The sequence below is a fragment of the Gasterosteus aculeatus genome, chromosome 1 (assembly GCF_964276395.1).
Source record: "Gasterosteus aculeatus chromosome 1, fGasAcu3.hap1.1, whole genome shotgun sequence".
Lineage (NCBI taxonomy): Eukaryota > Metazoa > Chordata > Actinopteri > Perciformes > Gasterosteidae > Gasterosteus > Gasterosteus aculeatus.
Window position 1 is genome coordinate 2,998,378 of NC_135688.1, and position 17,171 is coordinate 3,015,548.

Sequence of the window (17,171 nt, forward strand, 5' to 3'; positions counted from 1 at the left end):
AAATGGCGAAGATGGCCACCTCAAATGTGCGGATGCGTCCTACCCCCCCCCCCCCCCTCACGCGTTTGTTGTATCGCTTTTGCTTCCCCCATCTTTCGTCTCAGGTTTTGCGGGACCACCTTCCCCCCAGACCTGACCTCCTCCGGCCCCCACATGACGGTGGTGTTTGTGGCGGATGAGGGAGTGGCCGACAGCGGCTTCAACGCTACATACCGGGCAGTGTCCGTCCAGGACAGTGAGTGCTTGACACGTTTAAATTGAAATGTAACCAAACGGCTGCGTGATCCTTGTTTCCTCCTGTTAGGATCCCCTCGGTTCCTCCTGTTAAGACGACCCACGTTTGGTCTTCCCCCAAAAAATTGTCAGCGTACACCGTTTGCTCCCTTTGACCCTCACGTGTTTGTGTCCTTGTTGACTTGAAGAGACATGTGGCCCCGGGCAGTTTGCCTGCAGCACCAGGGAGTGTCTCCCGCAGCATTGGGTGTGCGACGGATGGAGCGACTGCCCCGACGGAGCGGACGAGCAGGCCTGCGGCAACTCCACCTACCCTCCCTTCAGTGAGTCCCCGTTGTCTCCTAGCCTAGGACGGGGGGAAAAAAAACCCAAATCCTTTGGTCAGAATAAAAGTTTGCAATTACATTATAACTTCCTTCGTCCTGTGGTGGGGAGATATAAAGTGTAAAATAAGAAAAAGGAACGATTTGTTTTCTCCTCAGCCTCATCGTGCGAGTTCATCGAGGTGGAGATGTGTCAAGGCCTCAGCTACAACCTCACCTCATTCCCCAACATCTGGCTGTCCATCGCCGACCAGAGAGAAGCTGCCACGCTCTTGCGACAGTACCGGGTAAAATCCGCGCTCATTATTGACTCGCTAACTTCTTCAAAACTTCGGCTCCTCGGCGGCAGTTGCTTTTAACCACAAACCGCCGCGGTCCAGGTGCTGATGGAGCTGGCGTGCTTCGAGCCCCTGCGCAGGCTGCTGTGTGGGATGTTTCTGCCCCAGTGCAGCCCTCAGGGGGGGGTCGTCCAGCCCTGCCGCTCCGTCTGCTCCTCGGCCGAGCAGCAGTGCAGCCAAGCCCTGGACCTCTTCTCCTTCAGCTGGCCCTTCAACTGCCACCTCCTGCCGGACTCCCAGGACCCCATGGAGTGCTCGCTGCCCTGATGTTGACATTGACAGAATCCCCCCCCGAGGAGTCTTTTCATACTATTTCACATTGGACTGGAAAGCGTTTTACAGAACTGAGAACTTGGTCTCAGGCCTCCAGGTCCTCAACATTGACGAGTTGGGTTGCAGACAGCAGCGTTACCGGCAAGCTCATTAAACACTGCTGCCTGTGAAGCTTTTGGTGCATGCAGACAATCATTGAACGGTAGCCGTCCTAAAATAAAAGATTTAACGTACAGAAATTAAAAAAAAAATGGATGTGTTTCGTGTGATTCAGAGATCAAACTCTGCCTCCCTTAGAAACCAGCTGTCTGCTTGCAGCATTTATTACCTTGATGTCAATGAACAACACAGGGAGAATAGCTTTAAAACGATCTTTATTGCATTGTTCACCAACACACCAAACGATGATCTGCCGCCCAGTGTTTTTAAACATTTGATCCAGTGTGAGAACGGACATGAGCTGAATCTCACTGGAAACGATGTCTCTGCACCTCGCTGAGCCCACAAAAAAAATTTAAAAGCCTCATAAGAGAATTGTGGTGCCTGACTCATTCATTTAGCTTGTTAACATGAATTCATTTGGTAAGTGCTGGTACAGAATAATTCAGGAATAAAGGATAAGTGAGCTTTTGAACACAAAATCGCTCACAATATAGAGAAATACTGATAAGTGATCAGATAAAGTAAAGTATTGATGCTGCTTTTCAGTGAACGTCATCACAGCTGAACAACACCTTTACACACCTGATCTGTTCAGTGGAGATTCTTATACACCTGAGGCTCAGAAAGTGCACACTTGGAAGAAGAAGAAAAAGTTATCTCCCGACTGGAAAGACATTTACCTTTATAAAAAGAAAATACTTCATTCTAAATGATTCCTGGCATTATTTTGCTTGACAAAACTTGACCTCACATCAAATCCGTAGTCACACGACAGGTCTGTATGTGAACTAAAATAAAATAAATACAGCCGATTGAGCTGCTATGGGGGGACGATGAGCTTCAGGGTGTGATCCAGGGCGATGGCAGTCAGACCCCACACTCGATGCTTCCCGTTACGAAACACCGGCACAGTGTATCCGTACTTGTCGCCGGTGCGGAAGTTTGTGTAGCCTCGGTTTCGAGGGTCGTACAGGTGGGATAAGGACAGGGTGAAAATCTCCTCCACCTGGGACCGAAAACAGGCAAAGGAAGCACACTTCAAAAACATTGGATTTAGATTGAAGTTGCACCAAAAGAGTGTTGTTTTTTTAGTTATTTACATTTCTAACTGTTAACCAGGGGAAAAGCTCCTCTCAGAAAAGTGTGTTGATAAGAAATCGACAACTGACAAAGAGTGTAAAACAGGACTTAATAAACACATGATCGCCACCACAACAGTCATCAACACGAGTAGAAACAGCAGATATTGAATGGATAAAGTCAGACAGCTTTACCTCGCCAGGGTTTGGTTTGAAGGACAAATCCTCTATGGGGCCGAGGTTAGCCAGCACAGGAGCGATGGTCATCCCGGACTGATGAGACCATAATGTTTGGAATAAATTGATAGCACAAAACCATCAACTGTCAAGATAGATTCATCTATGGCCGAGCCTTATGATAAAGCAGTTTCTTCATTAGAGAACACAGAGAGTCAACCTCTGGGAAGACTAATTTATGGGAAACTTTAGAAAAATATAATTGCTTGATCGAGTCGGGAATTGGCTGGACAAAAAAAAGAAAAACAAACTCTTTCTCTCTTATATCCTGATCAATGACATATTTCACTTTAACAACACTTGTACTCACCATGTCTTTGAGAGGCTTCAAGATGCCCCAGACCTTCTCCGTTGCCACAGCAACACCCAGCTCTTCCCTTGCTTCCCTCAACGCCGTGGCCACCACATCGCTATCCGATGGATCGCTCTTTCCCCCCGCAAAGCTACAAATGACAGGAAATGAGAACAGCTCAAGTACCAGACTGTAGATTCAAAACAACGTAGTTGCTACCAGCCTGCTCCCTCACCTGACATCTCCCTTGTGGCGGCCCTTTAACGTGCTGGAGCGCAGGGTGAAGAGAAACGCCGGCTCCCCCTGATTAGAGCACAGCGACACCAGGACTGAAGCCCATCTCCCATTGTTCTTTCCCTGGCTCTGACCTGCCCCTCTTTTACCGGCCTCGTACAGCTTCAGGTTGGGCACCAGGTTCTGTCGACACCTGGTTTCATTCATCGGGGAAAGACAGTCCCTCCAGCCGTCGGCCTCCCGAGCGGCAGCCCGATGAAGCGCTCGGGTTATTGGAGCAGAGAGGTTGGAGGGTTGTCGGCTACAGTGAAAGTGGTTCGAAATCCACGGCGCACACGACAACGAGCTGAAGGATCTGACAAAGTGCTGTCTGCAGCATGACTTGCTTTGGAGAAGGTCACGCTCGGGATTGCAGGCGGAACTGTGGGAAGGTTGGCGAATGTCCCACGGCCTTCTCCAGGGTTGAAGGCCGGTTTTGTTGATTAAACAGTCTCGGTGTGCGCTCACAGCTTTGGGGTTTGGTGAGGCAGAACCCTGAGGAGGGTGTTGATGACTGGACGACGTGGCTTTGGCCGAAGCCTCGCTCTGCTTCGGATTGTTGCGGTTTGGGTTTAATAAAGACAGCTGTGCTGAACGAGATAATGACCTCTCCTCACTGCCAGGGATTCCATCGTATCGCCTTCTCGTCGCGTCTCTTGCACCCCGCCATCCAGCAGCAGTGTGCTCAGAGAAACTAGACAAGTGGGACTCTCTCAAAAGCTGCAAATGCCTTCTGGGACACGAAGCAAACAGGACCTGGGGCCGCCTGAACATCTTTGAAAAACAAATAGAAACACAAAAACAGTAAGAATTAAACGCAGCAGCCAATTAAGCTTATTTGGCTGTTTAGAGAAGTAATTTGTGATCCAATTGTGGGCCACCTGACAGCTCAGGTGAAGCGTAAACGCAACACGGCTACACCTGTTACACCTGTAGGAGGTCAACGTTACGTAAGAGTGAAAGCGGCTAGCTGCTGACGTCACAACCCAGCCGATCTGAGCGCAGGAGTTAAACCGCATATCTGCACTTTAATCAATACTTCAGCGTCACTATCAGCTCATATCTTATTTCACCTTGTCGTGGAAACCACGCAGTGCGGCTGTAAGTTTGCTGGCCCCGCCAGTCGAACTTTGGCTAACTAACGTTAGCTACAGCTGCTAGCTAGCCGGCTAACAGGAGTTTCGAAAGCTAACGTGACCGGTGTTTAAAAATAAAAAACACATTTACGTTAGAGAGCAGGTTGAACTGTCCTCACCGCACCCGACTTAACGTTATACGTCAAACGCTGGTTTGGTGGCCGTACATATTTTGGCTTTAAAAAAGCAAAACGTCGACGCCAACTAACTTGGCTGAGCACGAAACTAACAAAGCTAACGTTAAGTCAACGTAACGTTACGCCAAAGCTAAACCTAGAATGCGCTCATCGGGAAGCGGCCAACTGGTCGTAAACGGAGTCAGAACACACCGAGCAGAGTAATCAGGTGAAGCGTTAAACACTCACCTTGAAAGTTGGATAAGCGGCGGTCGGCCTCTCGCCCGGCTCGCCGGCTGCCGCTAATAGTCAACATGGCGCATCTCGATGCGCGTCAGCAGTGCGCCGACGGGCCAAACGCGTCTCGCGCCGCGCGCATTTTGATGCCGCCAGTGAAGTGCACGCCGAGCGGTGGTTTCACGTTTGCGTCACTGCTCAGGTGTTACGCGGGTCTGTCGTAATTCCACTGCACATTAACCGGGTCTTGACACAAGTATAGTTTGAATGTATTAGGAGCCCCCATTGCTGTGTGGCCTCTCCTTGACGTCCCGTCATTCCATTGTTGGTCAAATTCTCACAGTGACTGAAAGTTGTCATTAGAGGAGCGCTTCTTTAGGTCCATTATTTGGCATTTCGCATTCAAGGAATGCTCAGATGACCTCAGCGAGAGGAACTCCTCACCCTTCCAGTTTTACCAGCCCCGCCGGAGCTCAGACTGCCTCGTTTTTTTAAGCAGTGTGAGTTTCACATGAGCTGCCATTTCAGAATTTCCTTTCAACTGAACAGAAGTTCTCTAACCTTCGCAAACCAGTATCCTTTCGGGCTGTCCGTTCACCCAGGTCTGGCCTCTTCTAGAAACCCAGCTCCCCAACATGGCCTCTGCCTGGTCAGAAGAGGAGACCTTTGTCTGCTCGGTATGCCTGGACACCCTGAAGGACCCGGCAACGCTGCCGTGTGGACATTCGTACTGCTTGGCTTGTATCCAGAGCCACTGGGACAAGAAAGACCGCAAGGGTCAGTGCAGCTGCCCCCAGTGCCGGCAGGTCTTCAACCCTCGACCCTCCCTGGCCAAGAGCACGGTGCTCGCCGAGTGCATAGACCAGCTGAGAACCAAAAGCCTGCAGCACAGGTCCTCCACCACCATCTCCTCTGCCCCGCCATCCATGCCCATCTACCTGGAGGTCCTGCCGGCTAGAGAGACGCGACAGGGCGGCGTGTACCCTCAGCTTCCCACGGAGGACCCCGGGGCTTGCCCTCAACACAACCGAGCCCTGGACCTGTTTTGCTGCGAGGACATGGAGTGCGTCTGCGAGGTGTGCTGCCAGCATGGACACAAGGGACATCGTGTGCGCAAACCACACGAAGAGAGGAAGGACAGGCAGGTATGCAATGGACAAGTCCCCATGGGGACGCTATCAGTGCTTTAGGCAGTTTTTATTCACCTCCCTCGTGAGGAGGTGTGGATGAATAAAAGACCCCGTTGTGTAACATTTACAGAATGTAGCTGAACTCGAAGTACTTGAATGTGGTTTTACTGCACGTTCCACTTTCGTCCTTTAAGTCATCATGGGGATTTTTTGTGACGTCACAAATGTTTCATAACCCAAGCAATACTGTACAATACAGGTCCATTTCTGTCGAGCAGTGTGTGGGTGCGGCCGATTTTCTATATTGTACCAGTCTACACTAAGCAACGGATGTGTGTGTGTGTGTCTAGAAAGAGCTCGCTGGGATGCAGGTGGAGCAACAGAAGAGAATCCAGGCGACCTCAAAGAGGCTGGCGGAGCTCCCACATGCTGCCCGCCAACACAAGGTGAGCAGCAGTTCGGCTTGTCTGTGTTCAAACCTCTTTGAGCTACGTCTCCCTGTATACAGACACACACACACACACATTGACAATCTCCCCCTCCTCTCTGCGCTCGCAGGCCTTGGTGCAGGCCCTGAAGCAAGAGAGCACGGACGTGTTCGCGGAGCTCGTCGAGAGCGTGACCCTGACCGGCGCCCTGGTCGGCGAGGCCCTCGGCAAACACGAGGCCGCCTTAGGCAGCCGGGTGGAGGGGCAGGTCCACGGGCTGCAGCAGGAGGTGGCGACGCTGCGCTGGAAGAGCGAGGAGCTGAGCCGGCTGGCCGGCATGCAGGACGACATCTGCTTCTTGAAGGTAGCGGGCGAGACGCAAAGGGCTTCGTTTGAATTGCTCAGGACGGGCAAACGATTGACGACGGCGATACATTTTTGTGTCATTCGTTCCCAAGAATTTCCTGGTCATGGAGCCGCCGGGTGAGGCGGGTTCCCCGGGGGAGTCCGTACTGAGCCAGGAGGAAGCGGTGGTGGCCTCCGTCCGCTCGGCCATGAAAGAACTGCAAGAGTCGACGCAGGACCTGTGCAAAACCAGCCTGGCCAAGATCGCCACATTAGGTCAGTGACGGTCTCCTCTTCCCTCGTCCTTTCCGCTTCCCCTCTTCAGCGAGTCTGAACCTTCGTTCTCCTGATAGTGAATACCGATTCCGGGGCTTCAACTCACGGCGGTCCAGCAGCAGCTAACGACGGCGGTCGGGCCACCGCACCTAAAACAGGTACAACAACCTAAACGTCCTTTCGCTCTGACTGTTGGCCCTCATGAATCGCTTGTACCAACTCAACCCGTCTGTCCTGTAGCGTGTGAGACGACGAGTGACCTTCCACCTTTGCTACCGTCGCGACGTCCCTTGAGAAACCTCACAAGTGAGTGTACGTCTGCACCTCGCAAAAGAAATGGACCTAAAGGCGTTTAAGTATCTCTGCGTCAATTATTAAGAGCACGAGGGTTTCAATAAAACGTCTCGCGTACCTTCAAGAAAAGCTGTATTTCACGGAGTTGGGATCTAATTAGGTTTGAATGCTCTCTTCTTTCCGCCTCCACCTTTCTGAACGCGAACCTTCAGTGCCACCTCCACCCGTCCCTCCTCGTCAACCTCAATGTAAATACAACTACATCAGGAAACCTCGTCGATTAATTACAAAGAGAAGTTTGATATATTACATTTGCTTTCTCCCTCTAAGCCTCCACTGTAACTACAGTGGAACACGTCCAACCGGAGCCGATGACAAGAGAAGAAATGCTGAAATGTGAGTTTGAAACAGAATTTTTTTTTTAAAACGCTGTTTCAAAGCCTTGAAACCTTCCCTGAAACTCATCCTCTCCCTCACAGTCCGCTTCGAACCCACCATGGACGGCGACACGGTGTACCGGCACGTGCAGCTGTCGGACGGCGGTCGCAAGGCCACGATGCGAGCGGAGAACCTGAACCTGCCAGAGCATCCGGAGCGCTTCACTTTCTGGAGGCAGGTTCTCTGCAAGGAGGCCCTGGCAGGGAGCCCGTACTACTGGGAGGTGGAGTGGACAGGAAAGAAGGTGGATGCATCAGTGGGGAAATGGGGCGGGGGCTTCGTGAAATATTTTTATTTTATTTATTTGGTCTCGGTAAACATTTTTAGCAAAAGTAAAGACACGTAAAAAAACCCAAAAGGAGACTAAAGTGAGCAACATGAATCAAGCCGTAACATCAAATAAGTGAATAAGTGAGTGTGCAAAATACATTTGGAGGCATTAAAGACTTCTATATGCATCTAAAGTACAAAATTTGCGTCTAGCAGCTGTGGGGTTTTTAGGCTGGAAAGTTCTATTGGCTAAAATTGAATAAACCGCAGACTTTGACGCCTTCGCATATCAATCAGCAATCTGTCAAAAAAAGCTGGACTGCTTAAACCAATTTAAATACAGATTTTCACCAAAATATGTTCAGATTTCATAGACAATATTCAGTTCACTTTTGACGCTAATCGACAACAATCAACACATTAGCATTGTTAGCACGTCGCCGTTAGCACAAAGCGGATCCCTAATCGAGTCTCCTCTCCGTCCTGCAGATCACCATCGGCTTGGCCTACAAGGAGATGGAGCGTAAAGGTTCTGACGACGGCAGCCGCCTGGGCCACAACGCTCAGTCCTGGAGCCTGTACTGGTCCGGGACCGGCTTCTCCTTCTGGCACGACGGCCAGGAGAAAGCGCTGGGCTCGCCTAAGGCCCGTCGGATCGGCGTCTATCTGGACCAGCACACGGGGGTTCTGGCTTTTTACCGCATCGCCCACAACCAAGCGGACCTCATCCACCAGCACCAGAGCCACTTCACCGGCCCACTGTTCCCGGGCTTCAGGTTCTGGACAGGAGTAGGTTCTACAGTGACTGTTTGCCAATTGGATTAAGTTGCACAAGTGATTGATTGATATAAATATATATCACTTAGATTAATAAAACCTGCTTCTTTGGTTGGAAATGTGTGATTCTTTTATTATGGAAGTGTCAGAGAAAGTGTCTGGTGTTCAATGATGTTCTTTTCGTTCCTGCTTTAGTTGATCCAATTTACATTGAATAAAGTGCATATTTATATATTTATAGTGGATACACCGTCCAAAGTCTTGACACACCTTATTAAATTGAATGAAGGGGAGTTAAAGGGCAAAGAGAGTGACGTTAAGGGAAAGAACACACATTTCAATCATATTAATGGCTCGTAATGTATGATTAGTAATGCTTACTGAGGTTAAAATAAATCATTTTCCCGCAATCTTCTGAACAATAACACTCATTTTTCCACCATGATTTTAGGGTTTGCTCTTATAATAGAAGGAAAGGGAAAGAGTGGTTGGACCAGGCAGTGGCAGCAGCATCTATTTAAAGGCTGAAAATAATGTACAAAAACTTGAATCTGTGCAGTAGCTTTAAGGACCTCAATGTTTGGCTGAACTCCACATACAGAGAAGGCCTCATATCAGGTGATCGTTGATACCTGGGTGGCATCAACAACAAAGCCCTGTTGAAATAAGAGCCTCTGGTCACAAAGAATGACATCTCCAGTTATACACGAATAAAGGCAGATAGGGAAGACAAAAAAACAAAAGTAGGGGCGATGGCAGAAGAGGAGGAAATAATAAGGTCACAGGGGAGGGGCTTTCAGAGGAATATATATTCCTGACTTCGGCCTCCCCATCAGTCAACCCACCTTCCATCCTTTAGAGGCCGTCTTCATTTACGGCATTGACATGCGAGGTGAGACCAGATACGAGCTGCAACTACAGCCGCCTGATATTTAAGTGTTATAGTTGACTTGGATTAGAAATATCACAAAGCCTTCCTGGATGCTTTGGTGAGATTACATGGTTCAAGTAATGTACGTTAAGATTGAAAACCAACAGCTTTTGGGAAGAAGCGTTACGCGACCCGTTTAATGGATGTTCTGTAATTGAAGATTTTAACTAAAAATCAGTAATTCAGCGTTGAATTATTGCTCGAGAAAAGCAACTAATGTAAATCTTTTCACCCGGTTTTACTGACCAGCTGTTGTGTTGTTGAGTCTGCTGCACGGAGCCTTTTGTCAGAATCTGTTCAGCTGGGACAACGGGGCCTCCGACACCCGACCAGTCCAACCCGATGGTGAGAGCTTGTTCCCTTCAGTCAATTAATGCTCAGTGAATCTGTATGTGCTGCCGTATTCATACGTGTGTGTGTGTGTGTGTGTGCAGAGTGTCTTCCGGACCCCACCTTGTGTGGCTGCTGTCTGATGCAGAAGAAGTTGCAAAGGATGGAGTGGTTCTTCAACAAGACCGTGGAAGAAATCAGCAAGAATCTGACCAATGCAAAGATGGCCCTCAACGACAAGCGAGGTGAGAAACCTCAGAACGTAAGAAAATATCTCAAAAGAAACACAACCGTTGATCTTTTCATTTGCTTTGTTTCTTATTTGTTTTCCCAGCCAGCCGCAGCGCCTTCTCCGTCGCCCTCGACAAAGCCGGCGGCAACGGCTGCTTCGGCCCGTTCGCCGACGACCGGCGCGTCCTCTACCGGCACGTCTTCCTCAACCTGGGCGACGGCTACGGCGCCACCACCGGCGGCTTCACCGCCCCCCGCTCCGGCGTCTACAGCCTGGCCGTCACCGTCTACTCCGCCTACGGCTCCCTGGGGGCCGGAGCGCACCTGACGGTCAACGGCCTGACGGCGAGCGCGCTGCGGGAGAAGGAGAGCCGGGACCGCGAGGACAGCGCCACCCTGGTGGTGTCGGTGAAGCTGAAGGCCGGGGACGAGGTGGCGGTCGTCCTGCCGAAAGGGAGCGTGGTCTGCGACGACTCGAGCCACCTCAACACCTTCACGGGCTTCCTGCTGTACCCGTGCTGAGTGGACACCAGCCGCTCCAGCAGCATCAATGTGGCCCGGTTGTTGATTTCTAACAGCGTTGAAATGCTATGATGGAAGTTGATGGCAATTGTTGTTTTTTCTGAAGGTGAAATAAACCAGACCTTTAAACCAAGTGTTTTGCATTCCGAGTCGTATTTGATGATATAAAAGCAAAGCTTACGTTAGAGGTGTTGCCGCTGACATGAGTAACATTTAAGCATGTTTTAGGGTTATAAATCCTTTCAACCACATTATGAAACTAGTAAATACTATACTATTATATTATACTAAACTATTAAACTATGCTATTAAAGACCTGAGGTCACTCACCCATAGAAAGTGATGATTTAACCGGACGCCATATCATCCAGGCAGATTAAATACCAGCAGTAACCAATACTTAACATTGTTAAAATATGTGTTTAAAGGCGACAGTCTATATTTACCTGAAACATATAGTGTCCTTTTTTAAAAGCAAGAAATGAGATGTGACCTATAACACATCCATATATAATATAACCGCAGTTTCTAAAATCACTATGACCTGGTGCTCACAGATTATTAAGTTTGTTAGTATTCGAAATATATATATATATATATATATATATATATATATATATATATATACAGAATATCGCTATAGACAACGGAGGTGGTTAAATAAAAGGATTGAGAAAATGATGAGTACCACATGAGATAAATAAAGTATCCCGCAGCGCTGCGGGCTGTATTCACACAGGGTGTGGGGGCCTTTGTAGGAGGCCAAGCCACCTGCGTCCCACTTGTCTTCAGTTAACAAATAGGGAGAAAAAAAAATAAAATGAGGAGGAGCGATGAAGAGGATGACACAAAAAACTCGACAAGGGAGGGACTCTGAAAGGAGAAAAAAATATATACCCATGTTACTTCCTCACACCCTCCATCCATCTGAAGCCGTCAACATGAGAGGTGAGACTTCATACCGCACAGTAAAGAGATACACAGCAATACAAGGGACTGGTGTGAAGCTTCTTTGCTTGATGGTTGACGCCTTTGCCCCTTCTGCCCCCCCCCCCCCCCCCCCAGCTGTTGTGATGATCTGTCTGCTGCATTCGGCCCTTCCATACGGGTGGGTTAACCCTGGGGGGCCTCCAGACGTGCCAGGCAGCGGTGAGGAACAATCAGCGTGCGTGTGTGTGTGTGTGTGTGTGTGTGTGTGTGTGTGTGTGTGTGCATTTCCTCTCATGTGTGTGTGTGTGTTGTGTTCAGGGTGCATCACGGACCGAGGTTCCTGTGGATGCTGCTTCATGTTGAAAGAGGTGAACAGAATGTCGACGTACTTTAACACGACTTTGAACGCGTTGGAGAAGGAATACGCACAAGCAAAGCGCAGCTTGGAGAAGATCGAAGGTGAGTTTAAAAAATAAAATAAAATAAAAATGCAGGTGCAAGTGTGATAAAAGAGCCTCCCACGTCCCACTTTCTTCTGCTTTTGCCTCCACCTCCAGGCAGCCGCTGCGCCTTCTCCGTCGCGCTGACCGACCAACCCAATTTCTTCTGCTTCGGCCCCTTCGCCGCCGAGAAGCTCGTCACCTACCAGCACGTCTTCGTCAACGTGGGCGGCGGCTACAGCCCGGCGAGCGGCGTCTTCACCGCCGCGCAGTCGGGCGTCTACAGCCTGGCCCTCACCGCGTTCGGGGACGCCGGTGCGCCCGGGGTGCCCCTGGCCGCGTGCGCCGACCTGCTGGTCAACGGCCGCGCGGTGGCGGCAGCGCGGGAGAAAAACGCGCAGGACCAGGAGGACAGCGCGTCCGCGGTCCTGGCCCTGCACCTGGCGGCCGGGGACAAGGTGGCCGTCAGCCTGCCCGTCGGGTGCTCCCTCTGCGGCGACGGCGGCCACTTCAACACGTTCAGCGGCTTCCTGCTGTATCCCACCGAGTGACCGCGCGGCGGTTCCCCGCGTTTGGATTCACTCGATGTGCCTGTGCTGACACAAGGGAATAAAAGTGGCCTTAAACAAAGCAGATGGTGTTCTGGTTGTTTTTTTTTAACTGGAGATGGAGGGTTATTGAGCAAAGCACAATTGCTTTGCTGTCTATTTATGACAGACCACGTCTTGTTTACCATTTATAGGGGAACTGACAACGTTTTGACAACACATTTAGTTATTTTCTTAAATAAATTCATTTATTTAGAGTTTCAGTGACCCTGTGAAACGCAATTGCTTCTGAACAACATGAAATGATAAAAAAAATAAAAATAATAATAATACTAATTCTGTAGCACATGAACAACAATCAGTGAGAAGCTGTGGATTTCATTAAAAAGACACAACATTTATTACATTACAGGTCATTTAGCAGACGCTTTTATCCAAAGAGACTTAGAAGCCAACAGATAAACTATGAATGAGTTTTAATTTGAGCAAAATGAGATTATTTTATTTTTGGACTAGAGTAGACTGATGAATAATAAAATAATGACATGATAATACACATGATAATGCCTGAACTCTGCTGCAACAATGTTTAACAAACCTTTCCGAGCAACACACCAAAAACAGCACCGCGTGCACTGGCGGTCTTGCTAGCCGCGGCTAACCTAGCATGCCTCCTCACATCATTGTCTCCTTTTCTCATGGATAACTCCCATATTGAGTTGTGATCGTCTGTAGGTCCAAACAATGAGGAAGCGAGCGTCCCTGGAAAAAAGGTCTGTTGGCCTGTTTATGAAAAGACCAAAAATGCACCGTCACCGCTATCTGTTAGCGGAGGAACAGAGACAGTAACAGATGACGGTGCATATTTAGGTTACACACAACACGTAGAGATGATTGACAGCCGGAAGACGAGCTGACGAGTTGTTTAAACATGTGTAAAAATGTCATACGATTTTATTCACACTGTAATTTTAAGCACAGAAGGCCACAGCAGAGGTTGCTTTGAGTGAGTCAAAAAGGCTTTTCAAATAAACAACTCAAACTGGCCACAGGAACATTGTGAACGTACGGTTCCTGGTTCCTTTCACCTTACTCATGAAGGGCTTACTGGGAACGTTTTATTCCCCTGACACACTTACCGAACTAAACACCGACGATCAAATTCAACCTTGACCTCCTCAGCCGGCTCATTGCTAACGGCGACAGTGCTGACGGAGCAAACTCCCCAACACAATATCATGACCTCACATGAAAGTATTAATTAACACGGGTCACACCGGATTAAATCAATGAGAAGAATAAACGTCCCCGGAGAAGAGCAGTTAGCATCAACAGCTCCTCCTTGAAACGTGACCTCCTTTTCTCCTTCGATAACATCCTCATAGGCTACAGAAATGAATCCTGCGTTTGTACACGACGGAAGTGACAAAGCGTTCCCAACCGCTGTAAATAGGACGAGATGGTATCGCTGCCATCTCGCCCTCTGCTCCTTCTATCTCACTATGAGAACTGGGTGACGCCGTATTTTGTTCTCCTCGATGAATGAAGCGATTACGTCTTCCCGCCTCCTTCTTTTGTCCATTACACCCTGACGACAAAGCTCTCCAGATCAACGCTTGGGGGCAGGCGTCGTCCTCCGGAACGATGGCAATCCGACACTTTTGTGCTAATAAGGGCCATCACCATCCTCCAAATAAACAGGGGCTGAAAGGTGCAACTAGGTCGAACCCTTTGGTCACGTGACCCCTCCACGTGGTGGGAACGGGGAGGGCTGGTGTTTGGCTGCGACACCTGTGTGTGTGTGTCTACCTGTGGGGAGGCGTCCTTTCTGCCCCCTAAAGGGGACGATCCCGTCAACGTGCATCAACGAGAAACTAAAACCATCCCCAGCTCAGAACTCACAAGAACTTCACGTAGTCGATCAGGCCGAGGAGAGAGAGGAAGAACAAACAGTAAGTTTATGTTTTAAATCTGTGTTAAATTAAGTCAGTTGTGTTATCTATACTTACTATACTATACTATACTTACTTACTTATACTGGCTTATTGGATTATCTTTTTAACAATGCTTATTCTATGTAACAATTAAAGCTTTTGTGAAGAGATCATTACATTGCATTACATGCCATTTAGCTGACACTTTTATCCAAAGCGACTTACAATAAGTCCAGATGCTGGATGTTTGAGTGCCTTTAACAGCCACTAGTTAACTTGTTGCCATGTTCTTTACACTCATTTACTCATTCAGAGCAGATTTACCAGCAGCTGCCAGGCATTTACTATTAAATCCAGGCCAATTCTTCTTCAAATGAAAGTCTTGGTTAAAACAAACATTCAATTGTCATTTAAATGAACATAATGTCCTGCAGATCGTTGAACCCGGGTTCTTCAGTCGAAGTGGCTGCTCTTATTATATATATTATTATTTGCATATTGGACACCAAAATAGGCCCAAAGGGGATGAAGTGTGAAAGTAGTTATTACACGTTTCTGTGACCACAGAGTCAAATTTCCTGAACAGAACATTTAACAGCAGTCGTCAAGTGCAATTTAACTCCCCGTTCCACTGCTCTCAGCCGTCATCCTTTCTGCTTTTGGTGCATATTGACCCGTAACCGACTCATTTCTTCCCCAGATGGTTGTATTACCCCTTTTGCTCCTGTTGGGGTTGCAGTTTCTCTGCGGTCGTGGCCAGTTGCAGTCCGCCGGCATCCAGCTGCTGACGGAGGCCGCAAGTAAGCCGACACGCTTCACCCCCGTCCCCCCGCACGCACCCGCACGTCACCCGTCAGCCGTACGTCTGAGGCCAACGCCTCGCCGCCCACATGTGTCTCTCACGTCTCCCCCTTTCTTTTGTTTTCTCCCTCGATCCCCCGCCCCCGCCCAGGGGAGTGGCAGGGGTCTCTGCCGTGCGGCGAGTGGAACTGCGGCTGCGCCTTCCAGAAGCAGCCCGGCTGCTGCTGTGCAGCCGACGGAATGTTCAAATTAGAGGAGGATTCCTTCCACAGGATTAAATACTTGATGCGTGATGTCATGTCGCTGGAAAAAAAGGTGCAAAAGCTCACAGGTGAAGGCGACACACACACACACACAAACACACACAGAATATCTTCTTTTGGGGCCTTTTCGTGTATAAATAAATCTCTTTCTCTTTTCCTCTCAGATTACAGCAGGGTTGCCTTCGAAGCCATCATGAATCCAGGCGCTCGCGTGAGTTCCGGGACCGATCCACAATGCTTTGGTCCTTTCAGCACCAACGTGCCGATCCCCTACTCCAATGTCACTCTTAACGATGCTAACGGATACAACCCTGCGTTGGGTAGGAAACACACACACACACACACACACACACACACACATGTTTGCTTAGTGAGCTTTACCATTTAATGATGCTTAACTCCTCCCTCACCCCCTCCAGGTGTCTTCACTGCTCCTTGTGCCGGTGTTTATGTCTTCTCCTTTACGGTCCACTCGTGCGTATTGGAGAACGAGAGCCTCTACTATAAAGTAAACCCCACCGAATGGGCTCCACGAATATATCTCTGAGCACATTCTGCGGCTTCACTCGCACGGCGACCGCAGGTCTTCATCGCGTGTCTTGTCGTATCTGATGCAGGTCCAGCTGATGAGGAACGGCGTGGTGGAGGCCAGCGTGTGGGAGAACAACCGAGAAGACTTTGAAGACAACGCCAATCACGTAAAACACACAAAAAAAAACAGTTTAACAAGAGCGAATGAAGGCGATTTAAACGGTGATAAAAAAAAGTACCACACAGGAGACACCAAAGCTGGCATGACTCCTGTCTCGTCTCTCAGGTGGTGGTGCTGAAGCTGGAGAGAGGCGACCAGGTCTACATCGAGCTGATGTCTGGGAGGAGGCTCTGCACACAACAACCGTTCAATATCTTTACCGGTTACATACTGTACCCTGACACTGGTGACTACATGTAATAAACCTCCAGAGTCCAGGTCATGAACATAAATAAGTACGCAGGCCTTGATGTACAGCGTGGTGCACACTTACGTCTTTGCATTTGCATGTTCACATACACATGCATGCAAATAGACAACCACAAAAGTGTGACGTTTTTTGATTTGGAGATAATAAAAGTTAATTTGACAGGCGATGTGCTTTTCGTTTATTAATTTGTTATGTACTTGCCACAGACACACATTGACAGACACATAGACCATTAATGGAAATAGGTAGCAGTCTGTTGCGATGATTTAATAACATTATTACGCCGCTAGTTTTGGCCCATGAGCACAACTCTGTAAACAACTTCCTTTAATGGAAGCTTATGACAAAATGAATACACACCACAGACGGGCTGTGAATTCCTTCAGTTGAATAAACACATGACGTAGGAGCAGCTTCGGGCTCTCAGGAGCCGACTGAGCGACCAGGAAGGAATGACGTGTTGCTACTTCAAAGGAATAATTATAATAAACGCCCCATGATATCCGTCCGTTAAATATGAGCTCCATCCAGGTTAGGGTTGGATTAGCAGGCAGGTGGATTTTGGGGGTTAATGGCACAACAAAAACACTATCTACACTAAAAATGTCATGGTTTGGGTTT

At 48.8% G+C, this 17,171-nt stretch overlaps 6 protein-coding genes across 10 annotated transcripts in view; 5 read left to right on the plus strand and 1 right to left on the minus strand.

The window, feature by feature from the left end:
* The window catches only part of mfrp (membrane frizzled-related protein), a 5,009-nt gene extending 3,307 nt beyond the window's left edge, over window positions 1-1,702 (plus strand). Inside the window, exons 10-13 of the mRNA XM_078107475.1 lie at window positions 105-235; window positions 423-557; window positions 717-844; window positions 938-1,702. Coding sequence (XP_077963601.1) covers window positions 105-235; window positions 423-557; window positions 717-844; window positions 938-1,162 — 619 coding nt within the window. The 3' untranslated portion in view covers window positions 1,163-1,702. The remainder of the gene's footprint in view (window positions 1-104; window positions 236-422; window positions 558-716; window positions 845-937) is intronic.
* nudt8 (nudix hydrolase 8) lies at window positions 1,526-4,854 on the minus strand. Its single transcript, XM_040172132.2, has 5 exons — window positions 4,713-4,854; window positions 3,174-3,985; window positions 2,957-3,089; window positions 2,605-2,682; window positions 1,526-2,336 (listed from the first exon to the last, which is right to left on the minus strand). Exons 2-5 carry the CDS (start codon window positions 3,983-3,985, stop codon window positions 2,151-2,153), a joined length of 1,209 nt encoding a protein of 402 aa, XP_040028066.2. The 5' UTR covers window positions 4,713-4,854; the 3' UTR covers window positions 1,526-2,150.
* Window positions 4,855-5,192: 338 nt separating this feature from the next.
* Window positions 5,193-8,777, plus strand: ftr86 (finTRIM family, member 86). 5 transcript variants are annotated; one of them, XM_040172086.2, is made up of 10 exons: window positions 5,193-5,845; window positions 6,181-6,276; window positions 6,389-6,622; window positions 6,717-6,879; window positions 6,957-7,037; window positions 7,120-7,191; window positions 7,386-7,421; window positions 7,504-7,569; window positions 7,653-7,855; window positions 8,371-8,777. In XM_040172086.2, exons 1-10 carry the CDS (start codon window positions 5,336-5,338, stop codon window positions 8,704-8,706), a joined length of 1,797 nt encoding a protein of 598 aa, XP_040028020.2. In that variant the 5' UTR covers window positions 5,193-5,335; the 3' UTR covers window positions 8,707-8,777. The 5 variants fall into 5 exon arrangements, with proteins under 5 accessions (XP_040028020.2, XP_040028027.2, XP_040028037.2 ...); XM_040172093.2 differs by having other exon boundaries at window positions 7,120-7,185; XM_040172103.2 differs by lacking the exon at window positions 7,386-7,421.
* A 652-nt stretch (window positions 8,778-9,429) lies between these two features.
* LOC120816500 (cerebellin-3) lies at window positions 9,430-10,805 on the plus strand. Its single transcript, XM_040172145.2, has 4 exons — window positions 9,430-9,550; window positions 9,839-9,934; window positions 10,024-10,164; window positions 10,254-10,805. The coding sequence occupies exons 1-4, from the start codon at window positions 9,544-9,546 to the stop codon at window positions 10,670-10,672; spliced, it is 663 nt and encodes a 220-aa protein (XP_040028079.2). The 5' UTR covers window positions 9,430-9,543; the 3' UTR covers window positions 10,673-10,805.
* Window positions 10,806-11,522: 717 nt separating this feature from the next.
* On the plus strand, window positions 11,523-12,672 carry LOC120822058 (complement C1q-like protein 4). Its single transcript, XM_040181406.2, has 4 exons — window positions 11,523-11,620; window positions 11,738-11,821; window positions 11,921-12,061; window positions 12,160-12,672. The coding sequence occupies exons 1-4, from the start codon at window positions 11,572-11,574 to the stop codon at window positions 12,591-12,593; spliced, it is 708 nt and encodes a 235-aa protein (XP_040037340.2). The 5' UTR covers window positions 11,523-11,571; the 3' UTR covers window positions 12,594-12,672.
* Window positions 12,673-14,390: 1,718 nt separating this feature from the next.
* On the plus strand, window positions 14,391-16,714 carry cbln18 (cerebellin 18). Its single transcript, XM_040174099.2, has 7 exons — window positions 14,391-14,542; window positions 15,225-15,324; window positions 15,477-15,656; window positions 15,753-15,908; window positions 16,008-16,096; window positions 16,206-16,286; window positions 16,406-16,714. Exons 2-7 carry the CDS (start codon window positions 15,225-15,227, stop codon window positions 16,538-16,540), a joined length of 741 nt encoding a protein of 246 aa, XP_040030033.2. The 5' UTR covers window positions 14,391-14,542; the 3' UTR covers window positions 16,541-16,714.
* Window positions 16,715-17,171: the final 457 nt, after the last annotated feature.